The sequence below is a fragment of the Nothobranchius furzeri genome, chromosome 6, assembly GCF_043380555.1.
Source record: "Nothobranchius furzeri strain GRZ-AD chromosome 6, NfurGRZ-RIMD1, whole genome shotgun sequence".
Lineage (NCBI taxonomy): Eukaryota > Metazoa > Chordata > Actinopteri > Cyprinodontiformes > Nothobranchiidae > Nothobranchius > Nothobranchius furzeri.
Genome location: NC_091746.1, coordinates 26,171,760 through 26,198,895, shown reverse-complemented (window position 1 = coordinate 26,198,895; position 27,136 = coordinate 26,171,760). Strand labels below are relative to the sequence as shown.

The window sequence follows — 27,136 nt, the reverse complement described above, 5'->3', positions numbered from 1 at the left end:
TAAGCTCTTTGCTTCACCTCCAAAAACATTACTCTCTTCCTGCCAGGCTCTGCCATGATGAACAACAGAAAGATAAACTTCATTTTCTTCTTCTTGTGCTTTTAATCGACTATCTGCTAACAGCTAGCATTACAGCTAACAGCGTAAAGCAGATAGAGTGCCCCCTAGGACACCGACCCGCTCCACAAAACTATCTAGTGCCGTTTTTAGCCAGCAGAGGGCTGCAGAGTGGTGTCAGATCTGAAACCAGTAAACTAACAGCCACTGGGATCATTGTTAAAGCTCTAGTTTAAAGTTTAAAAAATCTATTGTTATTTTAATACACCCAAATACGTTTATTTCATCAGTAAATCCTTTTAACGCACTGCTAACCAGGTTGAAACAAAACTGATGCCTGAAATTGCTTCAACGCGTTTGCTCTATTAAAACAGGTAAATGACGTCCTGATTAAAAAACCATGAAAATTTCTACTGCAGCTCTTTTTTAAGGTGTTGTCTTAATCTGTCCACTAGATGTCGCTATAACCAATCGTGTACATTATTACACAGAAACCCACTTTTGCTCTGCTTGAGGTTGGTTTTTTGTTTAATTTCATCATAAAAAATGTTTTTGTGCTTCTGTTGTTTTTGCCTCCATTTAAATTCTGAAAGCTTCAAGCTGGAAGAAAACAAATTGATCTGGATTTAAACATTTTAAACCCTTTCAAGCAGCAAAAATGATTAATAGTGATTTTGTTTTACCTCAGATCAGCATCCTGGTAGCTGAGGGATTAAAATAAACTCTGATGCTGGTTTTTATTAACGTTTTGCCATCTGGAGGAACACGATCATCCCTACGCTTATTTCTTTGGCTGTTAATGGTATACAAACATTCAGCATTTCACAAATGTCTAAGCATATTAGGCTGTTATTTATATAAAAGATTCCACATTTTTCTTAAAACTATCAAAGACCTGCGCTGCCACCTGAAGGACTGGAGGCAAACTACACCTGAAAGACTATTGAGGCTCAAACTGAGCTGGGAACACAAAACACAACAGTAAGAAGAGAAAGTTATAGCTTTATTATCGAACCAGCTTTTGAAATCCAAAAGATGGGGTAAGGAATTAAAAAAATCATTGCACTACTTAATAAAGTATTACCATAAGTAACTCTCATACAAAATGTACAAATGTTTGTTAGAAATTTCCATCGTAACAAGCCTTCGACTGATTTTGGTTACAGATATACATGATGAACCTACGACGACACTAGTTTAATGATAGTCTCATAGAGCTCGAAGGGACGACGTTAACCCAGCAGTCAGTGTTTAAAAACAAACTCAACAGGATAAAGCACTAGTTACACAGGCTGTGTTCTGTGAAGACATACATAGCAGGAATGAGGTAATAGCTAGTGTACCAAATAATAATAACACACAAAACGGATGAAATCACTCAAGTTCTGTCGATTCCCATTCAGGAGTTTGAACAGTGAAAAACATCGTAATTCTTTAATGAGCAGAGCGGTGGACGTGGAGGAAGCAGGCGTTTGTCCCAGGGAGTCATCAATAATCTGATCTGATGGCCATTTCCTGCTACGGGAAACAACTCGCTCATTCAGCCGAGGTGTTTCTGTTAACGTGACGCCGCTAAAGGATCAGGGAACGATCGGACCACCGAGGCTGGGAGACGCGCTGAATGGGTCGTTTGTTTTGAATGAACCAAAAAGCATCTGGGTTTAAAAGTCTTTCACTTAAAAGTGCAGATGTGCCAAATTCGCCGGTGAAAAATGCTAGAGAGCTAGCTCGAGTCGTCGACGCTAACAGGAGGCAAACGAGACACAAACACGGCCGTCCTCCTGGTTTTTACCGACTTGTCTGGAACGAGTCGTGTTCATGATTTGTGGGAAGAATCAAAACTAACGGAGTCGCTCTCAGCGCTAAATCGAATACTCTGCTAAAATATATCAAATAACCTTTGACCTCCATACGGGAGTGATGGCTCAACCCAAAAAGATGTGCATGGATCCGGGTCCTGGCTAGGACTACGATCCAAATCATGATAAGGATCAGGGCTAGCATTAACCCGGACCAGGATCAGGGTCGGGGCTAAGACCACGCCCCAGACCCGGATCAGGATCAGGGCTAGCACTACCCCGGACCAGGATCAGGGTCGGGGCTAAGACCACGCCCCAGACCCGGATCAGGATCAGGGCTAGCACTACCCCAGACCAGGATCAAGGTCGGGGCCAAGACCACGCCCCAGACCCAGATCAGGGCTACGCCGCGGACCCGGATCTGGATCGGGGATAGCACTACCCCGGACCAGGATCAGGGTCGGGGCTAAGACCACGCCCCAGACCCGGATCAGGATCAGGGCTAGCACTACCCCGGACCAGGATCAGGGTCGGGGCCAAGACCACGCCCCAGACCCAGATCAGGGCTACGCCGCGGACCCGGATCTGGATCGGGGATAGCACTACCCCGGACCAGGATCAGGGTCGGGGCTAAGACCACGCCCCAGACCCGGATCAGGATCAGGGCTAGCACTACCCCGGACCAGGATCAGGGTCGGGGCTAAGACCACGCCCCAGACCCAGACCCGGATCAGGGCTAGCACTACCCCAGACCAGGATCAAGGTCGCGGCTAAGACCACGCCCCAGACCCAGACCCGGATCAGGATCAGGGCTAGCACTACCCCGGACCAGGATCAGGGTCGGGGCTAAGACCACGCCCCAGACCCAGACCTGGATCAGGGCTAGCACTACCCCAGACCAGGATCAAGGTCGCGGCTAAGACCACGCCCCAGACCCAGACCTGGATCAGGATCAGGGCTAGCATTAACCTGGACCAGGATCAGGGTCGGGGCCAAGACCACGCCCCAGACCCAGACCCGGATCAGGATCAGGGCTAGCATTAACCCGGACCAGGATCAGAGTCGGGGCTAAGACCACGCCCCAGACCCAGACCCGGATCAGGGCTAGCATTAACCCGGACCAGGATCAGGGTCGGGGCCAAGACCACGCCCCAGACCCAGACCCGGATCAGGATCAGGGCTAGCATTAACCCGGACCAGGATCAGGGTCGGGGCCAAGACCACGCCCCAGACCCAGACCCGGATCAGGATCAGGGCTGGCACTACCCCGGACCAGGATCAGGATCGGGGCTAAGACCACGCCCCTGAACCGGATCAGGGCTACGCCGCGGACCAGGATCTGGATCGGGGATAGCTTTGAGGCCAGACTGTTTCTGCTCAACAACATTTGAAAACTTGATTAAATTAAAAATAAAATCTTTGGAAAACCAAGTCTCCATTCAAGGTCTTTCGGAACAACCGTATTTCCCTCCGTCCGGTCACACGAGGACATGAAAAGGCTATTTATCAGGAAAATGTGAGCGGAAATGTTTCCTTCCTAGTGAGAATTCCTGCTGTAGGACGATCAATGAGGAGTAGTCCCAGTTGTCCGACAGAACGTGTGAGTTCACTAATTGAGTGGCACATCCAAGAATAGAGTGGAGGGATCGAGTCACTCAGAGTCACTCAGAGTCCCGCTGGACCTCGGAGGCGTCGGCTCGACAGATAGGGCAGGTCCGGTTGGCCTGGAGCCAGAACGGAATGGTTAGATGCAGGAAAACTTCACGTGCACGGATAAAAACCACAAAGCTTCACAATAAAACTGAATTTTCACGGTTAAGTAAAAGTAAACACATCAGGCGGGTTCCCTCACCTTCAGCCACTTGTCTACACACTTGGCGTGGAATTCGTGATTACAGGGCAGAACTCTGAGGAGCTGGCGGGACTCAAAATCACACATGCACACGACACATCTGCAGCACCAGAAGACGGAGGTGTTAAAAACTCTTTCCACGGGAACTCTGAATCACACAAGTCCCAAGAGGAAGCCACTCACAGCGTTTGCTCAGACTGATGGTTGTTGGGGTTGAATCGGTACGACGGAAGCTGCTCAATGTCCGCCTTGGTTAAACCGCGAGGTTTGGCTTCTCCCAGACGCTCAGCCAGGTTCAGCAGGGCCTGAAGGTTTCACACAGAAAGAAGCTCTCTGAGATCTGGTGCCTCCCGGCTGGAGGCGGCGTGCTGCAGCGTGCTCGCTTACCTCGTAGTTCTCCACCTCTCCATCGTCCACATCCAGCTCGAGGCTGATGGCGGGAGCCACATTCGGGGGAACGGGAAGCATAGATCTGCAGGTTAAAGAAAAACAGGTACGTTTTCACGTTGCTGCATTTTCATCCGTCCGTGTGCGAGTCCACACGAAACCAAGACAACTTACAGGAAGTAAGGCAGGAAGCTGGGATGATATGGGGAAGGAGGCACGGTCTGCGGCGAGCGGAAGCGTCGGTTCTGGAATCGGCGAGGCATAAAGTGGGGGTATGGCTGCAAGACATCGGGGAGAAAAATAATTCCACAATTAATCAAATCTGATCACAAAAGCAAGATTTAAAGAGTAAGTCACCCCCTACCAGATTCTTACTCCACTCCCACTTCCTGTTTGAAAAATGCAACAAATGCTGTTGCCTAACAGACCGAGAGGGCGGAGCCGCTAACAAATACACACACACAGACTCACGACATTGTGACATCATATGGTACCAGCTAACGTTCTAGGGTACCTCTTAGCCAATAGCGATGGCAGATTTAAATTCAAATGCAGTGCAGAGTTTTTACCTGACAACGGCACAACACTGACAGTTTTAGGCAGAATATTTTAATTTGAACTAAAATGCACTAAAGTGCAAAACTATTGATGACACGTGGCTGCAGCACGATTAGACACGCATTTTTATAGTTTATCAGAAAAAAAAGTTGATTTGGGGGTGACTTGCTCTTTAATAACAAAGACACTCACCACTGTGAAGAGCTCCTGTGAGAGCGGGTCATGGTGGGAGAGGAAGTGGAGCGGCGTGGAGGGCGGCAGCGTGGAGGGAGGCTGGTGATGATGATGGTGGTGGTGATGGTGGGCGTAGCTAAAACTCCCACCAACAGGAAGCTGCTCCCCCACCATGTCCACCTCGTTTTCAATTCTCTGTAAAGGCTGAAATCAAACAGGAGCTTCAGGTGAGAAAACTCCACTCAGATGATTTAACATGACAAACAGCATCCTGAGGACCACATGTTGAACAAAAACAAACATAATCAAGATAAAAAGTGAGTAAACAAACAATAGTAACATGTCAGAGTGCACATTATAGATTAAAACAGCTTGCCTCAGTGGCAGTAACTGGTAAACGGGGAGTAAAGTAAACTGCTCACATACCGATCGTGCCTGCGGCGTCTGGAAAGGCAGGAACTGAGCGTGTGTCGGGAGGTGGGGCGGGTGGTGGGACAGATGTGAAGAAGAGATCAGGAAGGGAGGATCGCTGGACAGCAGGGAAGGAAAAGCGTAAGGAACGGGCAAATGGTGCATGGAACACGCCTGTAACATCTGGAGACAGAGGGGATGAATTAGTGTTGACCTTCTGGCTTAAACTGCACAAAACAAACTTCTGCCACCAGGTGGCAGCAACGACCCGGTTAAGAAACTTCCTCACAGTGGAGGAGGCTGCTTTCGCCTCATTTAACCCACTTCCTTCATGACCCGTTCTTTAGCCGAGTCGTGTTCCTCTCACCGGGTGGTAGTGCTGTCCGGTGCTGAAGACCACGCTGCAGGCGGGGACCTGCTGCTGCGACGAGCAGGACGGGGGGAGGGGCTGGCTGCTACACAGAGGTGCGGCGAGGCCGTGAGGAGGGACGGGGCTGACGGTGTAGGAGACGGGGACGCTGCTGTGCTGCAGCTGAGGAGAACAAACAGCAGTTAATATCAACACTCGCTAACCGTCTCCAACGGTTTACCGGCCAACTGACCCGCTCATGCAAGTCCAGCACCATGGCTCCTTGCTGCTGCTGCTGCTGCTGCTGGTGGTGATGGTGGGGATGGGGGTGAGCGGCTGGGTGCAGTATCTGAGGCGACAAAGCTGGGGGGTGGAAGGCCCGGGGCTCTTCCGGACCCACTCCGGCCGTGGGAGGCTGACTGTACGTGCTCGGCATGTGTGTCGGGTAGGGCTGGAGGGCGGAGGGAAGTGGGTTGTGGTGGTAGTTTTCATCCTGGAGCTCTGGTGGAGACGGGTGAGGTGTGAGTCCTTGAGCAGAGGGGTGGTGTTGAGGAGCGAGTTGGCGGCTAGGTCTGGAGAGGCGGCCGCGCTGACGCCTCGCTGGTGGACTAAAAAAAATAATAAACGAGATAATCGTTTATATTCAGAAATCTGAGATGAATCACCAAAAAAAAACCAGCTGCTTACCTGCGTCTGAGCCGTGCAGGAGTCAGGCACCGCTCCTGCTGGTAGAGCGGGTGGGGGTGAGGCTGCCGCCGACTCTGAGGTCCCGACTCCCAGGGGCGGATGGGGGGAGAGGGGGTGGAAGGCGGGGGTGCCGTTGAGGTCAGCTGCTCTAAGACAGACTGACTGGACAGCCTCTGGCGCTTTGGACTGGGACTTTCCTCGCTCTGCAGAGGGAGGGGAGGAAACTGTTTACCACTCGTATCCGATAAATCCACCCCCCCCCCCCCCACCCCACCCCCCCGTCGCTCCTCTGTGAATCACAGAGTTACCTGTACGATCCAGACCGTGCGTCTCTGCGACTACATGAGTGTTTGTGTCTATGAGAGGGAGCTTACTTCACCACCAGCACTCAGAGGCCCGGAGGGGTCAAAGTCACTTCCTCTTGGAGGGAGGAAACAGAGCACAAGCGCTCACAAGTCCACGTGAAAGCCGAAAGTACACGCCCCCAAGTGGACGGACTGAAAACTATGTTCATGTAGAGTCGAGATAAAAAACACGCGATCGCTTTGCCTACGAGAACCTCCTCCGTAGTTATCCAAGCTACTCGGAGCTATCGTGTAACGTTTCAGGCCGACTCATCTGTGACTCACTTCACTTACAGTCAGACCAGAGAGTCTCATAGTCGGCACTCGGTGAGGCAAGAACACACACAGACATGCCCATGTGTCAGTTATTACTCATTCCCTGTTACGAGACGCTTTGCTGTGCTCAGAAAAGCACACACACACACACACACACACACACACACACACACACACACACACACACACACACACACACACACACACACACACACACACACACACACACACACACACACACACACACACACACACACCAGCCTTGAGAGCTGCGGTTAGCGATAGCTCACAGGAAACAGCTGGAAGGCAGACCACTGAAACGCACGCCACGATGGGAACGCCTGCTGCCATGCGCGGATTCACACACCAGCTGCTGCCACCGTTTCTACAGCGGATAAAAACCCGTGTCTCCTACGCAGCCAAACGGGGGAGACGCTAATGGCTCGCTCGTACCGCTGAATGTGACGGGAGCTTGACAACTTTATTGGATAACAACGATTTCCTTTAGTTGGGACCGCAGAGAAATACGTGAGGAGGAGGGAGCAGGAGACGCAAGGAATAGGCGTGATGAGCCAAAGTAATAAGGGAGATAAGGGTTTGATGTGGAGGAAATTCATTTTACAAACAAGCTTTTATGAACAAAGAATCAAGAGTCGTGCCAAAAGCTGCTAAAATAACAAGCTGCAGGTTTTGTTTTCTCCTGCTTCCTTTAAGTTCATTAAAAGTTTTAGGTTTCAGTAAATAAACTCAAATACATGTTCTCATGGCTTTCCATAACAGCATCTCTGTTCGTCGGCACAACAGGCTCCTCCTCTCATCCGACCCAACCTCCTCACCAGCCCCTACCCCCTTGGGACATGTACTGTGCCCATTTTCATATCTAAGCCAGACTCTTCCACCACCACACACCCTCCCCACCCATCCCCCCCCCTTCTCCCTCCATCAGATAAGCTGAACCCAGCTCTAACCCCCCCACAGGCTCCCGCTCCCTTTCCCCTCGTCCCTCCTGACCTGTCCGAGACCCCGGCTTTAAGTCCGGAGGAGAAGAGCAGTGGAGAAGGACGGACGCGTACACTTGGTCTTCACACATGCAGACTATCAGCCATTAGTATGAAAGTTTGATGGGCCTGTCGGTCTGTGTTAGTGGTGGTGGGGGTGGGGTGGGGGGGCTTTAGACAAAGGAGTGTCTTTATGCACTGAGCTATAGTGTTTCCTATGTTCGCTGACAGTTGTGCACAAACTGAACATGTTTTTAAACGAGTCGAATACAGAAAAACACCAGCTTGTTCCAATGGAACAAAGCAGAGCTTTATACTTAAATGCATTTTTATTTTATTTTTGATTTTGGCCTTTGTAGGAATAAACGTGGGTCTTCACCACCTCGGACTCAAAAAAAAAAAACATCCAGTTTAATAGGTTTCCCAAGCCTGTAGGCGGCAGTAGTTCCCCAAAAACCTCCCTCGGAACCGTCTTTAAAGGTGCAGTATGTAAGAATAATATAGTGAGAAAATCCCATAAGAGTCTAACGTTTCAGTCGTTTTAGAAGGAAGTTTCTACTGAAGCATGTTTCACATCCAGCTGTGGGGACTGTCGTTTTACTCCTTCCAAAACAAAGGAAGGAGGGATGTAACGACCATTTACCATCAGTCGTTGTGAGGGCGCCGTGTCTCCTGCGAGCTAACGCTACAGCACCGATAATTGTAATTTGACGACAGCCGGCAAAAAGCTCCAGATTTGTTTAAAGTGGTTGTAGTAACCAAATGTTACCACAGGATGTCGTTTATACTTCTTTTCTACATAATGCACCTTTAACATCGTCCTTCGCCTGTGGTCTCACACATGACTGAGCTTGTAGAAACGAGTGTCAGACCAGGAACAACAAACCTTAATCGCTGTGTGTACAACAAGAACTAAGTCCAGGTCTCAAGTGTGATGTCAGAGCTTTTTTTTTTTAATCATGGGCAGTGACGTTGCAAAACCTAAAGCCCGTTTATTTACGTCTACAAGCAAATCTCAGAGTTTTTGGTGCCGTTTATCTTCAATTTCATGTGAATGACCGGTCGAACCGTGAAAAAAATCTTTGTTTAGCGGGATACTCAGCTTCGTTCGTACATGGTTGTAATCTTTAGCAAGTATACGAACAGATGTGGTCCACATGGGTTCTAGTAGGGCTGGACGATACAGCCTCAAACCAACATCACGATATATCGAGTAGGTCACCTGAACAACGATAACTATCCGTACAGCGACGTTTAGAGGGGGTGGTGGCAGACTTGGTCATGGAGGAGCTCAGGGTTGCCCCCAGAAAATGACCTAAGCCTGGCGGCTTCGGCTGTCGGGAGGGGTCGCGTGATCCGTCACGCAGCGCTCCTCTGTGAGAGCGCGGGGGGGTTGCACACGTTCCACTGCTGTTTCTCACCAGTCTCAGCTGATGGAGGGCTCTAGTTTTTTTTGGGGGGGGGGGGCGCTTAGCCTGGCGGGCCACCAGGCTTATAAAGCGCTGGGGGGGAACCCTGCGAGCTTGTTCCCATAAAAATCCTTCAACAACCACTTGGTAAAATTTAGAATTCGGTTTCTGGCCCCGCCCTCTGCTTCAACATCTCAACCATCTTCCATTTTCTCACCATCTTTCACCTCTTCTAAGAGACCAGATGGGGTGGTCATGTGACACCACCCTACCCAGTTTGTAGCACAGCATCTTTAAGCATCACAACATCAGTAACCTACACGCATCTTTTTCCCCAAATACCAAACTAGCATGGGCAAACTGATCTCTTCTTTGGGTTTAAGCCCAGAAACATCAGAACTTGGCCACCTGCTGCTGTTAGGATTCACATCCTCACAAAACTCTCCTACATAAACTTTGCTTTCTGGACTGAACTACATAAATGTGAAGTTAGAAGGTTGTAAAACTTTAGCTCTTTATTTATTTTCCTGGAAATTTTTTATCTGAAGAAAAATAAACAGTAAAGAAACTGAATAATCGTGATTTCGGCGTAAACCGGTGATTATTTTCCAGCACCGAGCAGATCTGTCCCGTGATGACAACATTTTTGCACCTCTTGACTCCGTTCCCTGAACACACCAGGCCGGTCCGATTTCCTGACACACCCTTCCCACGTTCCATTTCACAGCGTCTACGGTTGGCGTGCACGCATCTGCTGCCAGACACAGCGACTCCAGCCAGTAGCTGCTGGTTTCAGTCGCTGCTCAGAACCAAAATAAAGCAGCTTGCAGACACCAACTGAGCCCAGTTTTCTCCTTTTCAACGCTTTCTCCTTCACGCACACACTGAGCTAATCGGTGACTTGCTGTTTGAGATTCATTAATATTTACCGACATGCTCCTACCGACACAAACACCTCTCCCTCCCTCTCTGTTTTCTTTCCATCAACATGGTTTCAAAGCTCGTTTTGGCTCCTCGGCCGCCGTTCCTCCCTTCCTTCCCTCCTTTTTACTTTCACTCCACACAAGTTCCACAGCTGGAGGTTGAAATCATTAGCGGTACCCCCTCCCCATTTCTGGCCTTGCCTCCCTCCCCTTTTGCAGCCTCCCTTCGAGCTCTCAGCAACACTTCAGCATCCGGCCCCTCCCGCTCAACTGTTCTTCATTTAATCGGTTTGCTTTTACAAAGATGTGTGATCGTGTTTTTTTTACAAACTTTGCAGTTTCTTTGCTCTGCTTTTGACATCTTACACAAACAGCCGGGGAGGGCTTTGGTCTTACAGGTAAGGATCACTCGTTTAATCAGTACATCTGCAGCGGTCTCCAGTGGGAAGGAATGCCTTTAAGCTGTACTTTGAGAAACAAAAGCTCCAACGCGCCTGCTTCTGGAAGTAGAAGTGAGCAGGATCAGAGTTAAAGTTAAAGCCCCATTAGTTGTCACACACACTGAAGTGTGTGCAAACTTTGTTCTCCGCATTTGACCCATCCCCTGGGGGAGCGGTGAGCTGCAGACACAGCCGCGCTCGGGAACCATTTGGTGGTTGAACCTCCCAATCCAACCTCTTAATGCTGAGTGTCAAGCAGGGAGGCATTGGGTCCCATTTTTTCCAAAGTCATTGGTATGACCCGACCAGGAATCGAACCCTGATCTTCCAGATTCAGGGCGGACACTCCACCACCGGGTCACTGAGCTGGTTGAGCTTCAGGCGACAGGATTTGGAGTCTTACTTCCTGATATTTGGACATCTCGCCTCTGATTGGCTAACAGCAACAGGACTCTACCACTGACTCTGTTTGCTCCGTTTTCTCTCCACAAATAACAGAAGCCTGGAGTTCTGCTGTGTGGTGGAGCTGCTGATGCTAACAGTTAGCTTCTACTAGCAGAGATGTTCTCCGCTGTTTCCTGGACGCTAAACCAACAACAGCTTTACCGTCGTGAGTCCAGATGGGTGAGTCCATGAATGTTAGTGACAGCGTGACGTAGATCTGTCGGGATTTTCTAATCCTAGAGTTTCACCGTCTGTTTTCTATCAGAAGCTACTGCAAGAGACAGGCGTAGGAGACTATTTTCATGTTCAGACAAACGCTATCCGAATCAGAATGTTTTTTCAATGAACCACACCGTTAAAAAAAGCACCGCACACAATCTCCACTTCCAGTTTTACAATGACTGTAGTCAACCCACATAATAATCATTACAATGACATAAAAACTGAGACGATACAATTTTTCATGTCACTGTAAAATTCCCACAAATTGCCCCTTTAAATAAAAAGTGTGTGACTGACCTTATCGCGCTCCTCTCCATACAAGTGGTCAGGGTGGCAGGGGTAGGCTCCACCGGAGGCTCCTACAGGACACAGAAACCGGTACAGGTCAGAAAACATGTTCAGTTCCCATCATTTAAGCCCAAAAGAAAAAGGTTTGTAGGACAGCCGAAGAAACCAGGAGCTGCGATCTGAGCATCAGGGCAACAAAGGTTGTAAAAGCGTAAATAATGTTTAATGTTTACCTCTAAACAGTCAGTTTAATCCCATTGTTATTCCTCCTAACGCAACCTGGATTTAGTACACAAGAGCAGAAAAACTACAACAACATGTTTGTGAGCGAGGCGGCTGACTGCGCAGACGGCATGAACACACACACACACACACACACACACACACACAAACACACGGACAGACGGACGGACACACACACACACACACACACAGTAATCCTGGATTAGGGGAGCTTTCCTCTTGCATCACAGCTAAGACTTTTACTCTTGTTTATCCACAATCCTTTCATCTTTTTATTGTCTTTTTTTCCTGGTTTGTTGTTCCTCTTTGTCGTGGGCAAGTCTTTAGCCGGGGACGTCCTCATCACAGATGGTGGCACCGGTAAACACTCCAAGGGTAAGCACTCCCAAGGGTGCTCCAAACAAGACAACCTTTACAATGGAGATGACAAAAGGTAACCTAGAAGGGAAAAGATGCAAGGCAGCCTTTTTTCTCCCATCAGCTGTTTGTTTGTGGGATTTTTTCCCTGCTCCCAGCTCGCGTCTTTGAGGAAAAGCTGACAGACGACAAAGTGGAGAAGTTGAGAATAGGCCCGTGTAGAGAGGGTTTTTGAAAACCAACTCCTCAGTCCAAAAAAGGGTTTCCTCACAAGCTCTAATCCCTAGAGCCGGTAACAGAAATGAGCTGAAAGGTTGGGGTGAGCGGACGTTAAAGTATTGTTGTGAAAACCAACTAAAAAGGTCATTTTCACTCAGGCGGTTTGGTACGGAGTGTCGGTGAAGCCTTTGTGCGACACACTAGATGCAAAGCACTCCTCTGTACACCACCCGTTCACCCATCACAATAGATAAAAACCAGCTTTTCCCTGAAAACGGACCCACTCTCAACACCAGCATCCTGTACACGAGCCCTTCAGCTAGACTCACTCCAAAGAGGACAACACAGAAGAGATGGAGCTCCTTTCAGTGGCATCACGTCATTGTTCTGCAGTTTGGGTCTCGGGCAAAGTGAGTAATGAATTATTATAATCTGATCTTAAAGATTTTAATTATTGAAAGATTTAAGAGTAGGGTTGTCACGGTATGAAAATTTAACCTCACGGTTATTGTGACCAAAATTATCACGGTTTTCGGTATTATCGCGGTATTTTGTAAACGGTGTTGCATATGTTCAGAAAGCATTGATAGTCCTGTTCTACACAAACTGAAATAGTTCTGAAAAGGTTTAACAGTGTTTATTAAACCTAAAATAACACAAAGCCTTAGCAAAAGTGCAACTTTTCACAAGTAAAGGAACAAATAGCTTATGTTTCTGGAACTTGTTACAGTAGTCAGTGCAGGTTTAAATGATACAAATCCAAACATTCAAAACATAAACAATATGTAAACAAAGAAACACCACTTGTTTTCTCATATACTTGTTTTCTTCATTATCAAAATGAAAATCTAAAACTCCAGTCCACACTTGACTTGAGCACTGTACAAGTCAACCTTAAAAAATATGTATTTAAAATAAATAGCCACTTTAAACAAATTACTAAAATAACTACTACACTATGTAATCAAATCCAAATGTTCAAGTATAAATGGCATTGAATAAGTAAACAAATCAATGACAAGGAACTAATTGTATATTTCTCTTCATCATCAACAAATAAGATGCTTCATCCAGCAACAGGGTGTCCGTGACACGGTTTAAATGCTGGCAGAGGACGCTGCGGCTGCAGTATATAGTGACTCGTTGCATTCTCCCTCAGCCAAAAGTCCTCACGTTTAAGCTAAAATGCTAATGTTAACTTACCTTGCACTGGCTGTGGAGACGTGGGTGATCGTCACGCAGATGTGCCATGAGATTTGAAGTGTTGCTGCCTTTTGCAGACACTTGCTTCCTGCACGTTCTGCAAACGGGATAGCCGTCTTCTATTAACTGTCCCTCAGCATTTTTCAGAAATCCCAAATATGCCCATACTTCCGATTTAGTCTTCTTTGAGGGCTGATGGATGTCCTGGGCGCTGCCGTCTCCTCCTTCGGCCATTATTTCAGCTTCAAAGTTTTGGTGCCGTTGCAAATTAAAAAGTGCGTGTGCGCGCAGCGGGAACTTCAGCTGAAGCGACGGTGGCTGGTAAGGGTCATCGCGCCGAAACCGCGGCCACGGTAAACCCACCGAGATAATATAGTTTTTTAAAAACTGGACGGTTATTTTTATTGTCAACTTTTTTACCGGGGTTTACCGCTATACCGGTTACCGTGACAACCCTATTTAAGAGTCCATGAATTAAACAGATTAGGGTCCTTGAGAAGCCAGAAAGCCAACAGCCCCAGGCCCGTTATCACAACCGTCTTTTGGATGATACTCGTAACCTTTACACACCTGATTCATTAGGTCAACAGCAGTGTTGGAAAGATGTATAGAAATGAAGACAGAAACAGCTAATGAGAATACCAGTAATGAGTACCCATTTGGTCATTTTAGTTGTACAAAAGCTTATTCCTGTTGTTGTACGCCCAAAATACTTAAACTTCAACCAGAAAACCCTCATTTATGTGTTTCACTATTCATGACCAAGTTACCCCGACATGGATTTGACCCATAAAAATCCAACCATCCATCCCCTTCGTGTTTCAGGTACCTAAGAAAACAGAGTTCCAGAAAAATACTTAATAAAAGATGGCGTCCTGCAGCTTCATCTTAAAGGTCTCATTCACGCTTTTATTTTAACAAATGTGCTGTGAGACAGGATTTCATTAAAATGTGTGATATGCAAATGTCTACTCTGATTGGCTAAAAGCAACAAAACTGTTCTACTACCGTTGTTCGCTCTTCTTTCTTGGCTAAAAAACGCAACAGCGATATTTTTTCTCCAACGCAGGCCTGAACGTGTTCCGTTATGGCGTTGATAATGCTAACGGTTAGCTTATACTACCAGAAATGTGCTCTGCTCTCCACTAGCTGCTTAATCAACACAGCCTTCTGCGGTCACGAGCCAAGGCTGACTTGACAGTTTTTCACATCACATCTGTGGCTAATGCAGGTGACGGGAGTTGAACATTTTCACGTTCAGCCTGCACGTGAAATTCAAAGTGACAGATCGCATTTCAAAAAGAACATTCCACGGTTTTACACTGAACAAGAGCTTTAATAGTAAACAGAGCATATCTGAACATTTGGGAAGTATCAATGCACCGTTCCAGACCTCAATAGGGCCTTCTGGGCCATTCCCATCTGTACCGGGTCGGCCCGGGCCGGGTAGCCCCAGCCGGCCCGGTTGATTCCACACATCCTTGCCTTAAGCCCATGTGGGCTGATTCTACCCACCAATTAGAGGCTTGCTCTAATGGAAGGTGTGAATTTGCCGTCAGCAGTGGGTGTGTTGGCCCTGGTCGGCCTGAAGCAGACCCCCTCGAGAAGAGGGCTGTGAATGAGCCTTGGTTGGCCCGGAAAAATACCAGGCCACCCAGATATGTAAACAACCTACGCTACCCGGCCCGGGCCGACCCGGTACAGGTGGGAATGGGGCTTTCGTTACTCGGGCCTCCGGGTTTTCCAGAGTGCTCAAGTCCAAATGCTGCCCAGTGGGTCAAAAATGTACTTCTGTGCATTTATTTTTAACGTTGAACAGAGTGAATAAATCATGAAAGCAAACAAAAAAGTCCAAGTAAACGTTTAAGAAAAAGCACAAGTGAATGAACAAGTAGCTGTTATAACTTAAGTACTAAAAAGCTAAGTTTTGAACGCAAACACTGTCACAGAACACTCACCCCTCCCCTTGGGTATCTTAAGCTTCTGCCGGAACCGGAATCCACGGTGCCAGGGCTAACGAGCTAGCGCTAAACACCAGTCGTCGTTTTCTAGGTCCAACTGTCTTGTTGTCTGTGACTTCAACTGGTGTTTTTCTTTTTGGGACTCTGGTAGATTATCCCAAAGCTGAAGCGGTAGCAGCTGGCCGTTTCTCCTTCTCTGATATTATTGAGCGGAGAACCTCTCACACCAGTGGTGTTCTGCTGACAAATATGCGAGTGTGTGATGTGGAGGACCCAGGGAAGTGTGGCGGTTCGGCGAGACCGACAACCAGATGGTCCGATGGTTGCTTTTGGTCCGAGCAGTGTTATTGGTGGAGGATTTTAGACAAATGCAATCATTTGTTTTATCTTCACAATATATTTCCAGCTGTACTATGCAAGAATGTTAAGAGGCAGGATACTTTTTTTTTTGTTTTCCAAATTTTTCATCAGCTTCAACACAAGGAAGAAAGACATCTCACAGGAGCAACTGTTGCTGCCCAACAATGTGGGAAAAGGTTAAAGGTCATTTTCAAACTGAGAAAATTTCTCCTCAAGTGGAAAACATTTAGGACAGCTGCCAATCTTCACAGGGGTGGACGTCACAGCAAATTCACCTAGAGGTTGGAGGTCAATGCTTAGAGAATTGATGAAAACACTGAGAGCTTCTTCTCAGATTTTATGTGCCTCAAGTCACAGGCTAAAGGTTAAAGTTCATGAAAGGACAGTTAGAAACAGACCATCTTCTCTCTAAAAACCGATTAAGCAGCAAAGCCGAGTGGAGGACCCAGGGAAGTGTGGCGGTTCGGTGAGACCAACGCATTACTGGTGGAGGTTTTTAGACCAGTGAGAGAATCACTTTATTAAGGTTCTCTTTAATCACCAAAATATATATTTATTGCTATACTTGGTTAGAATGTTAAGAGGCAAGGGAAAAAATGTTTAGGCCAATTTGTTTTCCAAATCTGCCGTTTTAGTTTTAATCTTTTATTGTTAAAACCATTTTTATCTTAAACACAGAACCCATTTAACTCATTCGCTGCCGGCATTTCTCACAGTTTTTACTGTTTTTTTTAAGAGTGACAGAATATTGCGCGCTAGCATGATGTCGACCCCAAAACAACCAAAACAAAGCGGAGACTCGCCTCTTACATCAGGAAGAATCTGCACGTTTCGAGCGTTATCCGTTCTTTCATAATCCGTTGTTGAATTGTGATCGGCAGAAGCTTTTCCGGTTCACGACTCACTTTTTTCAGAGCAGCGGCCCAAAACGATCTCCTAACACATGGATGTTCTGCTTCCTGATCACGTGACGTGTGACGTACGCGGAAGAAGATCGGCTTCAGAGCTGAGATGTTTGTTCTCACGGTGCGGGGGCTCGTCCGACGCCCACACAGTAAAAAAATGCAAATGACGACTTTAGTCATCGTTGGCAGTGAATGAGTTAAAAGGTGTCCCACAGAGAGGACAGTTAGAGGTTTGGGAAACAACCACACCGACGGGAAGAACACACACTTTCATTTTTCAAGCTAAACTAACCAAAACTAAAATTAGGTGTATTGAGATTTTTTTTCTTTTCCATCCATCACTCAGTGAGAAGCCCCTGAAAATAATCCGGTCTCAGCTTTGTACGTCAGAACATCACTTGACCAAACGAATATCTCAGATACTTGTATTCTGTCAAAAAATGAACACAGACTTTATAGTTTTAATTTGGAAAACCAACAAAGTATGAAGAGCAACAGCAGAAAAATCGAGTGTGGGTGACGGCGAGAGGGCGACGCGGCGCTGGAGAAGACGAGAACGGGGATGGAAATGTGAGGGCACTGAGGAGGAAAGTGAGACAGCAAAAGGACATGAAGTGAAGGAAGAGAACATACGGAGAAGGAGTGAAGGAAGAGAGCAGTGGAGGGTGAGGGAACAGCCGAGAGAGCAGGGTGGGGGTTGTGGCTTCTGCTCTTGACTGCTATTGATTTTCTGTACGCCTCAGAGTGCATCAGCTATTTCTATCCATTTCCTTCACCTCTCCTTCCCTTTCTCATCCCTCCCCCTTGGACACACTCCTCCTCCTCCTCACACTCTCCATCACTTCTTCAACTCTCTCACCACTGCTCCGTTTCCCCGTCTGCTGGCCTGTCTCTCTCCCATATATTCCTGCTCCTTTATAACACAACATCCACATTTCCTGTCGTTGTCCTTTCGCACCATCTCCGTCACCCCCTCCCAGCTCTTGACACCAAACACAGGTGAGAGTGGGTGAGGAGAGAGAGGCAGGCTGGATGGTTGAAATGAGAAACAGATTTGCTTGACAAGTCAGCAGCTGAACAGACATCACACACACACACACACACACACACACTGCTGCAAGCATGCAAAAAAAGTAAGATTAGTAAATTGAACATATGTGTGACAAACCCACACACACATTAAACACCCACGCCTAACATCACCTCGCCTCCTAAACACGTCACAGCACACTTCACGCCCAGCACACAGCCGCCACGTAGCAAGCGGGAAAGTTAAGCCCAGCTTTTACCGGGTAAATGTGCTCGTGATAAAAATGATTTCTTACACCTCAGTTATATTCTTCCTCCTGTTAGGCAGCTCCTTCGTGTCCTTCAAGGTAGAAATGATCCTTCCTCAAAATGAGTATGTGAGTGCAGATGTGCTAAATCAGTTCTGTGTGCAGCGGTTTTAAATGAGAACCCAACTAAACACTAAAAGGAAAATTAGAAAAGCATTAGGGCTGCACGGTATTAGGAAAACCTGCGATATTCGGTAACAGTGATTAATATTGCGATGACGATATTGCTTGTGATAAATAAAAACTTAACTCAGGAACAAAAATAATCAAAAATAAAAATATCATAAAAATGAGAAATGCAAAAGATGTGAGGAAATGGAAAAAGAAAATGATCAAAGGTGATCAGTGGATCCCGGGAAAGGCAGAATCCGCAGAAAGGGCAGAACTAAGCTAACTCAGGTGTATGCTAACCATTAAGTGTCGTCCGCCTCGGGGGCGGGTATCTAACCTATGAGAACCCACCTGATTGGCCAAAGAGGTGAAGAGCTCTATTTGATTTGTTAAAAAAAAAACATTCTTCTGTTTGATTGACAGAACGCGTTATGTGAAGCAAACATTTGAGCTGACCATTCATTGCGATATTTATCTGTTTTTTGCGATACGCATATTGCTCACGCTGATATCGCGATAACGATATATTTACGATATATTGTGCAGCCCTAAAAAGCATCAACGGCGTTTGGTGCTGCCCACAAACTCCTTCAGAGCCTACCTGCAGCACAGTTTATTCTAAACCGAAGGAACATAAAGACAAATGCCCTCTAAAGCCTCAAATTACAAAACAACGTTCACCAAAAGTCTCAAAAGATCTAGAAGCTCCTTGTTTGAGTCGGAAAACGTGAGTTTTCTAGAACATGGGCGCGTTGAATCTGCTTATTCTTTTTATTCTTATTCTATTCATTTATTCACAACAGCACTCCCACCAAGAAGACCGTACGATGGCTTATTTCCTGAACAGATGTGCCGCCAGGACACGTTGTTAAAGTAGCATCACACAGTCTGTATGTCTGACGGTCTCATTTCTCCCCCAGGCAGCAAGTCGACAGGGACAGCGCTGAGTAAACGTCGGTGGGAAGCTCAGATGCAACCACTCCAAGCAGCTGAGAGAGTTTCTGGAAGAAAGTGGAGCTAATGAGCAGAAAGGGAGAGGGGCAGATGACAGTTTTCAACATGAACCTAGACAACACTGCCCTAAAGCCAACTCTCCGCTCACTGTTAAAGGGACGTTTGAGACAGAAGCATGTCTTTATGAGCGCCAAGATCAGCGTCACTTGTGTAAATGTAATCTTTCTCATTTAAATTCAGTTTGGGCTCGTTTTTCAGAGACGATGTTTCAGATCCTGCACTCCTAGCCTGTTTTAGCACTTGCACAACATTTCTACACAGTGACAAATACCAGAGTGACAACGCACGATGCGCACTGTACATCACGTCCCGCACAAGCAGGATATAAAAACAAGTCGGGGCTGATGTCGTAATGCAGAGTCACTTTATTCGTCACCTGATATGAACAGTTTAGAACAGCACATGGACGCTTCTAAAACAAAACGTTAACAGAGTTTAGGGTGGACCCCGACAACCAAACAAGGTTTCAGCCTCTGCATCTTTTTAAATAAAACAGCAGAGAACAAACAGAAACATCAGAAATGTGTCAGCCGATAGCGTACGGCTGCTGTGCTGCAGCAGATTGTGCCGTACGCACAACGTGCTCTCAACCCTCGTTTAGCCAAAACACAACCAGTCCTCGATGGACGTAAACAAAGTGATGCTTTATTAGGAATAAAGAAAACACAGGTTTACGCTGCAGGGGTCGCTTAGAAAGAAAAGGTTTTATACAAGATATTCAGAACAAAGTGCAAATCAAACATCTGACTGCTGGAGACTTAAAAAGAAAAGTTGTAAAAGAAAAAAAAAGAACGCCTGAAACCAACTTAAGCCTGGCTGATTGTGACCTGCAGCCTGTGAATGGACACATTCACTACAACTGGTGAACAACTGGACATGCCCAGTTAAACCAACAGACAGCCGACATGCAAACAGCCGGGACAAACAGTCCCGCCCCCGCAATCCCACTCATGGGCTGCTTCCTCTCCGTTTTGCTTACAGCCGTGCCCGTGACCTGTCCTGCTGTCAGCTCCAGTCCGGGAGATTTGCTCACATCCTCCCTTTGCTAATACTCAGTCTAATCATCTCTCCCTTTCCATCCTCACCCACTCGCTGCACCTGACCTTCCTACAAACATGCGTCGCACTTCCTCACTGCACTCCTGAAACTGCCAAATCCCACAGACAACTTCTTTTCAGACCAACTCTCTTTCCTCCTCCCTTTGTACCGACGTTTCTTAAGGCATCCACTGACCTTCGGCATCATTGCCCTCTCTCCAGCCTAGAAGTGCTTTCTTCAAACCACATCAAAGCCCCTTCTCTTAGATTTTGAGCCAAATATAAGGTCACCCTCCACCATACCGGAAATATTTTCTCACGGACCAACGGGACTTATTTTTTGTTTATTTGGAGTAAAGGGCAGCAGAGAACCCCTGTGATCGGGTCAATCCAAGTGAAGGTCTGTTGCCAGGATGGCGAGACAAAGGAAAGTTGAAAAAAGAAAGAGAGAGCATGTTTTCATTTCTGCTACAGACAGAGGGATGGAGAGGATAGAAGTGGAGGGGTAGATGTAGAGTGGCTAGAGTGGCTGCCTCTCTGCTGCTTTGGGCAATCTATTAAAACGATCCCTCCATTAGACAAATGTGGGGGAGGAGGCCAAATAAAATGGATCCGACGGGTACAGAAAGGGTTGACTGATCCAGAGGGGAGGGAGAAGTGAGCAGCTGAAAGAGGACAGGCTGTGACAGAGGTGGGACCAAACCGGGATAGGACATCAGCTACAGAGGACAGTTTTGTCCACTTGGACCATCGCTTTTAAACATCTTGTGAACACTTTTGCCTCAACAGACATTATGATTCTCAAACCAGGTGGGCACGGCCATGAGAAGAGTAAACGAGACAGACTAAAGGACAGAGAGCGCCGCAACGAACAAATGAGCTGCAGATAAAGGAACCAAAAGAAACACCACTACTACAAAGACGGGGGGGGGGGGGGGGGGGGGGGGGGGCATGGACTGAAGAGTTACAGGACAGCATTATCTTTCATGTCCAACGCAGGTGACTAGCATGAGAAGAGCAGCTTAAGTATCTCTTCTCTTTCACTCCCGGCCAACAGGGAAGGTCCATTCTGGGCATGGTTAGGTTTAATTAGAGGTGTTGTGCTGGGGAGGGTCCAGAAAGCCAGCTGCTTCACTCCGAGGAGAGAACACTCAAGTCTCCGCCGCTTCTACGCAGAAACGACTCAAACAGCTCAACAGTGTCACAGAAAAGAAAAGCGACTAAAGCTGCTAAATAAAATCACAAACACGTTCATGTTTAGTCTTTTTGATGCCTCAGCAAAGCTCAGCTTGAGTGAGATGAACAGACGGTTCGATCCAGAACTTTTCTGCAGCTCCTGCTCGTGCGCTGCGATGTATAATTTTAGCCGGAGATGTGAACTCACAGCAGGAAATATCAAGAAAGAGCTGCAGGGGAGCGTCTGTCCGCAGCGACCAGGAGGAAGTGCACGACGCACGTTCTGGGTTTTTCCTTCAAACATGTGAAATAGAGCTCCTTGTGTTTGATATCACCAGCATGAAGGGGGTTACACAAGCATCATAGCGAGGTTTAAGCAAAGTTTGGAGTGATTGGGATCATTAAGAGCTGTCAACCTGAACTCTGGGGTTTTCCTCGATCAGGCTTCTCATTTTTCTGCCATTTATCCATTTGAAACAGTTCAGCCATATTTGTTTTCCTCTTATGGTTGCGTTTTGATTACATCTTTTTTCATTTTTACTTTTATCTCCGTAACCAACTTCCCTTTGATGATTACCAAGTTACCCCTGAATACGAGCATTTCTAACGTCGTGTGCATCTACTAGAACAAAAACAGAGTAAATGAAGACAAAAGATAAGACTGGAACCTGAACTTATACAGCATGCATCATGCTGCTGTCATGTTTACACACACACACACCTCAGCTCATTTTAATACAGAAGTGTGTGAAAATGCCCTGACTTGTCCTCACAAATACAGCAGAGAGAGAATAAAAGACAACAACGAAACTGCGGACACACACTGAACATCCATCTGTGTTCTTTCTGATTTATCATCTTTGGTGTGGGATGGGTTTCAGAGCTGGTTCCAATTAGACCAGATAGTCACTGAATGTCTGGAATTTCTAGGCAATTCGTTTCATCCGAAGCAAATTCAGTCCCAGTAAAAACATCTATTGATCTGCTGGTTTAAAACGTCCTTCACATCATAAATAAGCTCATCTGACAGTAAAAATTAAAGGTCACAGAAGACTTATGAACTCAGATGATGACTGGTTTTTGGTGATGCTCTGTGATGTGGAAAACTCAACTCCATCTTTAAATCATCGATTCCACCCCCCACCCGCTTTACAACAATACATGAAAACACAAACAGCTCCGTGACAATAACAGAACAAGCTACAGCCGGGACAGCCAACAGGCTTCAGAGGCTTTAGTTTGTGTTCAGGTGTCTCTGCAGGACAGGTATTTCCAGTCTGGTTTACATCACTCTCCTTTCAGTTGGCCATTTCCTTATTAAGGCTGCATTTGGTTTTTAATTTAGAGCAAGTCACCCCCTACCAGATTCTTACTCCACTCCCACTTCCTGTTTGAAAAATGCAACAAATGCTGTTGCCTAGCAGACCGAGAGGGCGGAGCTGCTAACAAATACACGCACAGGCTCACAACGACATTGTGACATCATATGGTACCAGCTAACGTTCTAGGGTACCTCTTAGCCAATAGCGATGGCAGATTTTAATTCAAATGCAGTGCAGAGTTTTTACCTGACAACGGCACAACACTGACAGTTTAGGCAGAAAATTAAAATTTAACTAAAATGCACTAAAGTGCAAAATTACTGACGACACGTGTCTGCAGCACGATTAGACACGCATTTATGTAGTTTATCAGAAAAAAAGAGTTGATTTGGGGGTGACTTGCTCTTTAAAAAAACCTGACCTCTTAATGAGATCTCTGGATCATGCAACAGTGTAGTGAAATTACAGACTGAGCCAACATTTTCACAATATATACTGCAACACACCGGTTACTTGGGGGGGGACTAAACTGTTGACATGATGAAAAAATGTCAAATCACAAAAGGTTTTATTTCAGGAATGTGCTAGCTTGATTTTTCCTACTATTGGTGATGGATCTTTATTTTTTATTTGGTTTTCAAAAACATTTCCATCTTAACTTTGTTTTGTCATCATCTAATTCAGAAGCTTCAACTCCCTCAAGGTGCAGCCACCAAACCATGTCCCACCCTCACGAGCTTTTTCAGCTTTACGTGAAATAATCTCTCCCACAGCCTGAGAAGGTGAAACTCTAGCTGTGATGTTTCTTATGTTATATGGTTCACTGCGCTTCTGTCGCTGTGTGAGACTGCCCTCACATGTATGACACCCAACACCAGTCCACACATATGCTAAACCAGTTCCTTTTGCATAAGAACACATCAAACCATAGTTTGCTCAGGTAGCCGAGTATAGAGGCTCGAAACTGGATACTCCAACAGAAACTGCATCCTTTTGCTCATATCTTCAGTTGGGTACCACCACTAAAGTATATATTTTTGCTACTTGAAGGTAGAAATGTCACCTGTGCTGTTCAAAACTTTTCATTTTACCGTAGAAGTGTACGAGACTCTAAAAAGAACTGCTTAGAAAACATTTAGCCTGCACTCCTTGAGCAGCTTGTTACCTAGCTACATCAATATTTGTATAATTGACTAAAGGTAGACATGCCACAGCGCCTTAAGAAACGGTGTGTGGCTTACTACCTATTCTCAGCAGCTCCCAGCTCACACCACAGACTGCTGCTGTTCATTTAACTCGAGTATGAATCCTAAATCTGCACCACAAGACACCTCACAGGCAAGCACGCGCGCGCGCGCGCACACACACACTCTACAGTCATGCCAAGCCCAGGACAGTCCCCTCCCTCTCTCAGTGCATTACTAAAAACACCCCCACTCCCATCCCTTCCAAGTCAGGGTGACTGAAAACACAAGTCTAATAAGATGTGTGACTCATCTCTTTACTGACCTACAGCACACTGTCACGGACGGTGTCAAGGGAGCACGTACCTGCCACCGGGATGTGGTGCACTCCTGGAACCGAGGGGAGCCTCTGTATCCCGGGGGAGGCGTTGCTTCCTGGTGGTCGCTGCTGGTGCTCCGGATTGCTGTGAGCTCCGAGCGGCGCGCACCCGGCACCGTGCTGAGGCTGTAGCTGCTGCTGGTGGTGGTGGTGGTTTGATACTCCGCTGCTCCCAACACCGTACTGTTGGTAGTATCCAGACCGGGAACGCGATCGAGTCCTTGGGGGTTCCATGGACATTTGGTGGGGATGAGGGAGAAAATAAGAGGAGGACGCGACCGGGGACTGCGGAAGAGAGATGGAGGTCGATCCGGGCTGCATAAAGCTTCTCGAGCCGCTTTGGTTGAAACCGAAGCCCCCGAGTCCTCTGCCCACCTCCGTACGCTCCGGCGATTCCGCTGCCCCCGCCTCGTCGAATAAATCAGCCCCTTTGGGGACGGGCTCCGGGGTGGAGGGCAGCCGGGGGCAAACTCTGGGCGCCTGAGTTGTTGGCTGTCCAGCGGCTGCGATTGGCATTTCCTTTCGGGGGATTTCCTCTGTTTATTTATTTTTTTTTATTTTTTTTACACTTTTCCCTCTTCTGCTTTCTCACAAGAGCAGCTTTTGCAGCTGTAATAAAATAGAAAATATGACAGAAGCGAAAGAAGTTAAAGCCAGCTGTTCAAACTACACACAGATAATCACAACACCGCTGCTTATTTTAATAAACGAGTTGTTTTAAGTTGAAACCGGCGCCTTGCCCGAATTTGGTCAGAATCGCTACAAAAACAACGCGAAAGCCCCAAACTGGTTCAACAACTAACGTCGAACTGCGCTGTTATCAGGACAACGCAAAATACGTCGTTAGGGCTAAACCCACAAACACGGAGATGTTTCAATTAAACGAATTGTTTTAAATGGCCAACAAAGGTCAACTCGGTGCTCACCGGGAACGTTTCCTTCCTGTCAGCCGAGCAGCTCGCGGCTCGCTAACTCATGAGATGCTAACGGTAGTGCGCATTGTACCCGGTGACAAAACACGACAATAAGCCTTTTAAAACCGGAACAACAATCACGTGAAGACACAGATTCGCTTAAACATAACCGCGTTTACCACCAAACGGAGTTTCAGATTACTTTGTCCACTTTAACCGGCATTTAAACTTATTAAGCCAGTCTGCGTAACGTCGCTTGCTAGCTTGGCGAGCCTTACCAACCCCTCCTCCAGCGACCGATCCAGAGAAAAATCCCCTAGCTAACCACCCACGCCTCAAATCCCTTTAAAGCGATCGGTTATTGGGAACAAAACGGCGACTTCAAAATTAAAACAAGTTGTTCGGGGTGTATTCGTGGCGTTAGGGTGAGCTCCAGTTGAAATGTCTCAGCTGCGAAGACGCCAACAGTTGAAGCGCAGAGAGAAAGATAAAAAGTGATCAATCTAAATTTACAAAGAAAGAACCAGGGCTAAAATTAACACGGGTTTAAGGGATGACCCCGCCTCGGAGTCTACAACTGAAACCCGGTCTATTCTCCTTTCCCCGAGTTGTAATTTTGGTCAGAAAAACGTACCTCCGGCGCGCTCTTCTCCGCTGTGCCCTATCTGTCGATGCTATTGTGCGCCCTGTGTGAGCGTATGTGGATGTGAGCTGATGAGCACAGCGTTCGCCTGGTGTCAGCGTGAAATGTGACAGACCGTCAACGCTGAAGTCGGATTTTACCAGACTCGACTAATCAAAAGCAGAAACAATAATTGATCTTCCCTTCACCGCACGCCGACTTAACTCAATCTTTGATATGATAATAGCTCGGCAAAATACTTGACCGGATAACATTTTGTACACGTTAATTTCTTATTTTCAAAACCGTGATTCTATTCTGAAACCAAAGAGCTGAAGCTCGATAATCGACTTGTATGTCCTGTAAAATCAAAAGCCGTGGTTAGCAGAGAGGCAGGCTAAAAGGGGCTTTAAATTATTTATTTACAAATACCGAGCCTACCCTGTGCAGCTGTTTCCCCCAGAGTAGAAACTTCCCCTTAAAATAAGTGGCTGCTGTGTTTGCAAAAGTTACGTGTAAACTACTTATGACTGGAAAGAAAAGACAAGAGAGACAGCTGAAAAACGGCAAGGAACATAAAGAGAATCTGTTTTACATTGCCCGTCCAAAAAGTGTCCACCTCGATGTAAATAAACAGTTAGGAGCCTAACCCTATTGGATAATTACTGCATGGATGTTTATCTTTAACTAAGCAAATAGGTACGAGCCTCCTATTGGACAATTGGTGATTATTTTTCAGCTGCAATATTTAACCGAGGTTCTTATTTCTTAAACAACCATGTGGGAAGACACATCTGGTGGTCGTGGAAAATATGCTAGTCTGTGTGAGAAGGGTCAGATCATTGGCATCAAGCAGAGGAAACATCTAAGGAGATGCAGAAACGACTAAAACTGGATTGAGAACCGTCCAATGCTTTATTAAAACTGGTCTGATGAGTCCAGAAGGACCCTGTTCCAGAGTGATGGCGCATCAGGGTAAGAAGAGAGGCAGATGAAGTGATGCACCCATCATGCCTAGTGCCTACCGTACAAGCCTGTGGGGGCAGTGCTATGATCTGGGCTTGCTGCAGTTGGTCAGGTCTAGGTTCATCAACAGGATGTGCTCCAAGAATGAGGTCAGGTGACTACCTGAATATCCTGAATGACCAGGTCATTCCATCTGCCCTGATGGCAC

At 46.8% G+C, this 27,136-nt stretch overlaps 1 protein-coding gene across 1 annotated transcript; it reads right to left on the bottom strand.

Annotated features, from left to right (window-relative positions):
* Positions 1-1,042: 1,042 nt before the first annotated feature.
* On the bottom strand, positions 1,043-26,116 carry rnf38 (ring finger protein 38). Its single transcript, XM_015971635.3, has 13 exons — positions 25,975-26,116; positions 24,414-25,035; positions 11,628-11,689; positions 6,275-6,477; positions 5,841-6,195; positions 5,606-5,770; positions 5,254-5,421; positions 4,846-5,031; positions 4,270-4,373; positions 4,096-4,180; positions 3,892-4,013; positions 3,709-3,808; positions 1,043-3,580 (listed from the first exon to the last, which is right to left on the bottom strand). The coding sequence occupies exons 2-13, from the start codon at positions 24,940-24,942 to the stop codon at positions 3,518-3,520; spliced, it is 2,142 nt and encodes a 713-aa protein (XP_015827121.3). The 5' UTR covers positions 24,943-25,035; positions 25,975-26,116; the 3' UTR covers positions 1,043-3,517.
* Positions 26,117-27,136: the final 1,020 nt, after the last annotated feature.

What these genes read in the sequence shown, in the direction of transcription:
- rnf38 (XM_015971635.3), bottom strand. Translation starts at nt 24,942, where the DNA reads ATGCCAATCGCAGCCGCTGGACAGCCAACAACTCAGGCGCCCAGAGTT. An exon ending in TGCTGGACTTGCATGAGCGG is followed by an intron (nt 5,771 to 5,840) that starts GTCAGTTGGCCG and finishes TGTTCTCCTCAG; the next exon opens with CTGCAGCACAGCAGCGTCCC. An exon ending in GAGAGGTGGAGAACTACGAG is followed by an intron (nt 4,014 to 4,095) that starts GTAAGCGAGCAC and finishes TGAAACCTTCAG; the next exon opens with GCCCTGCTGAACCTGGCTGA.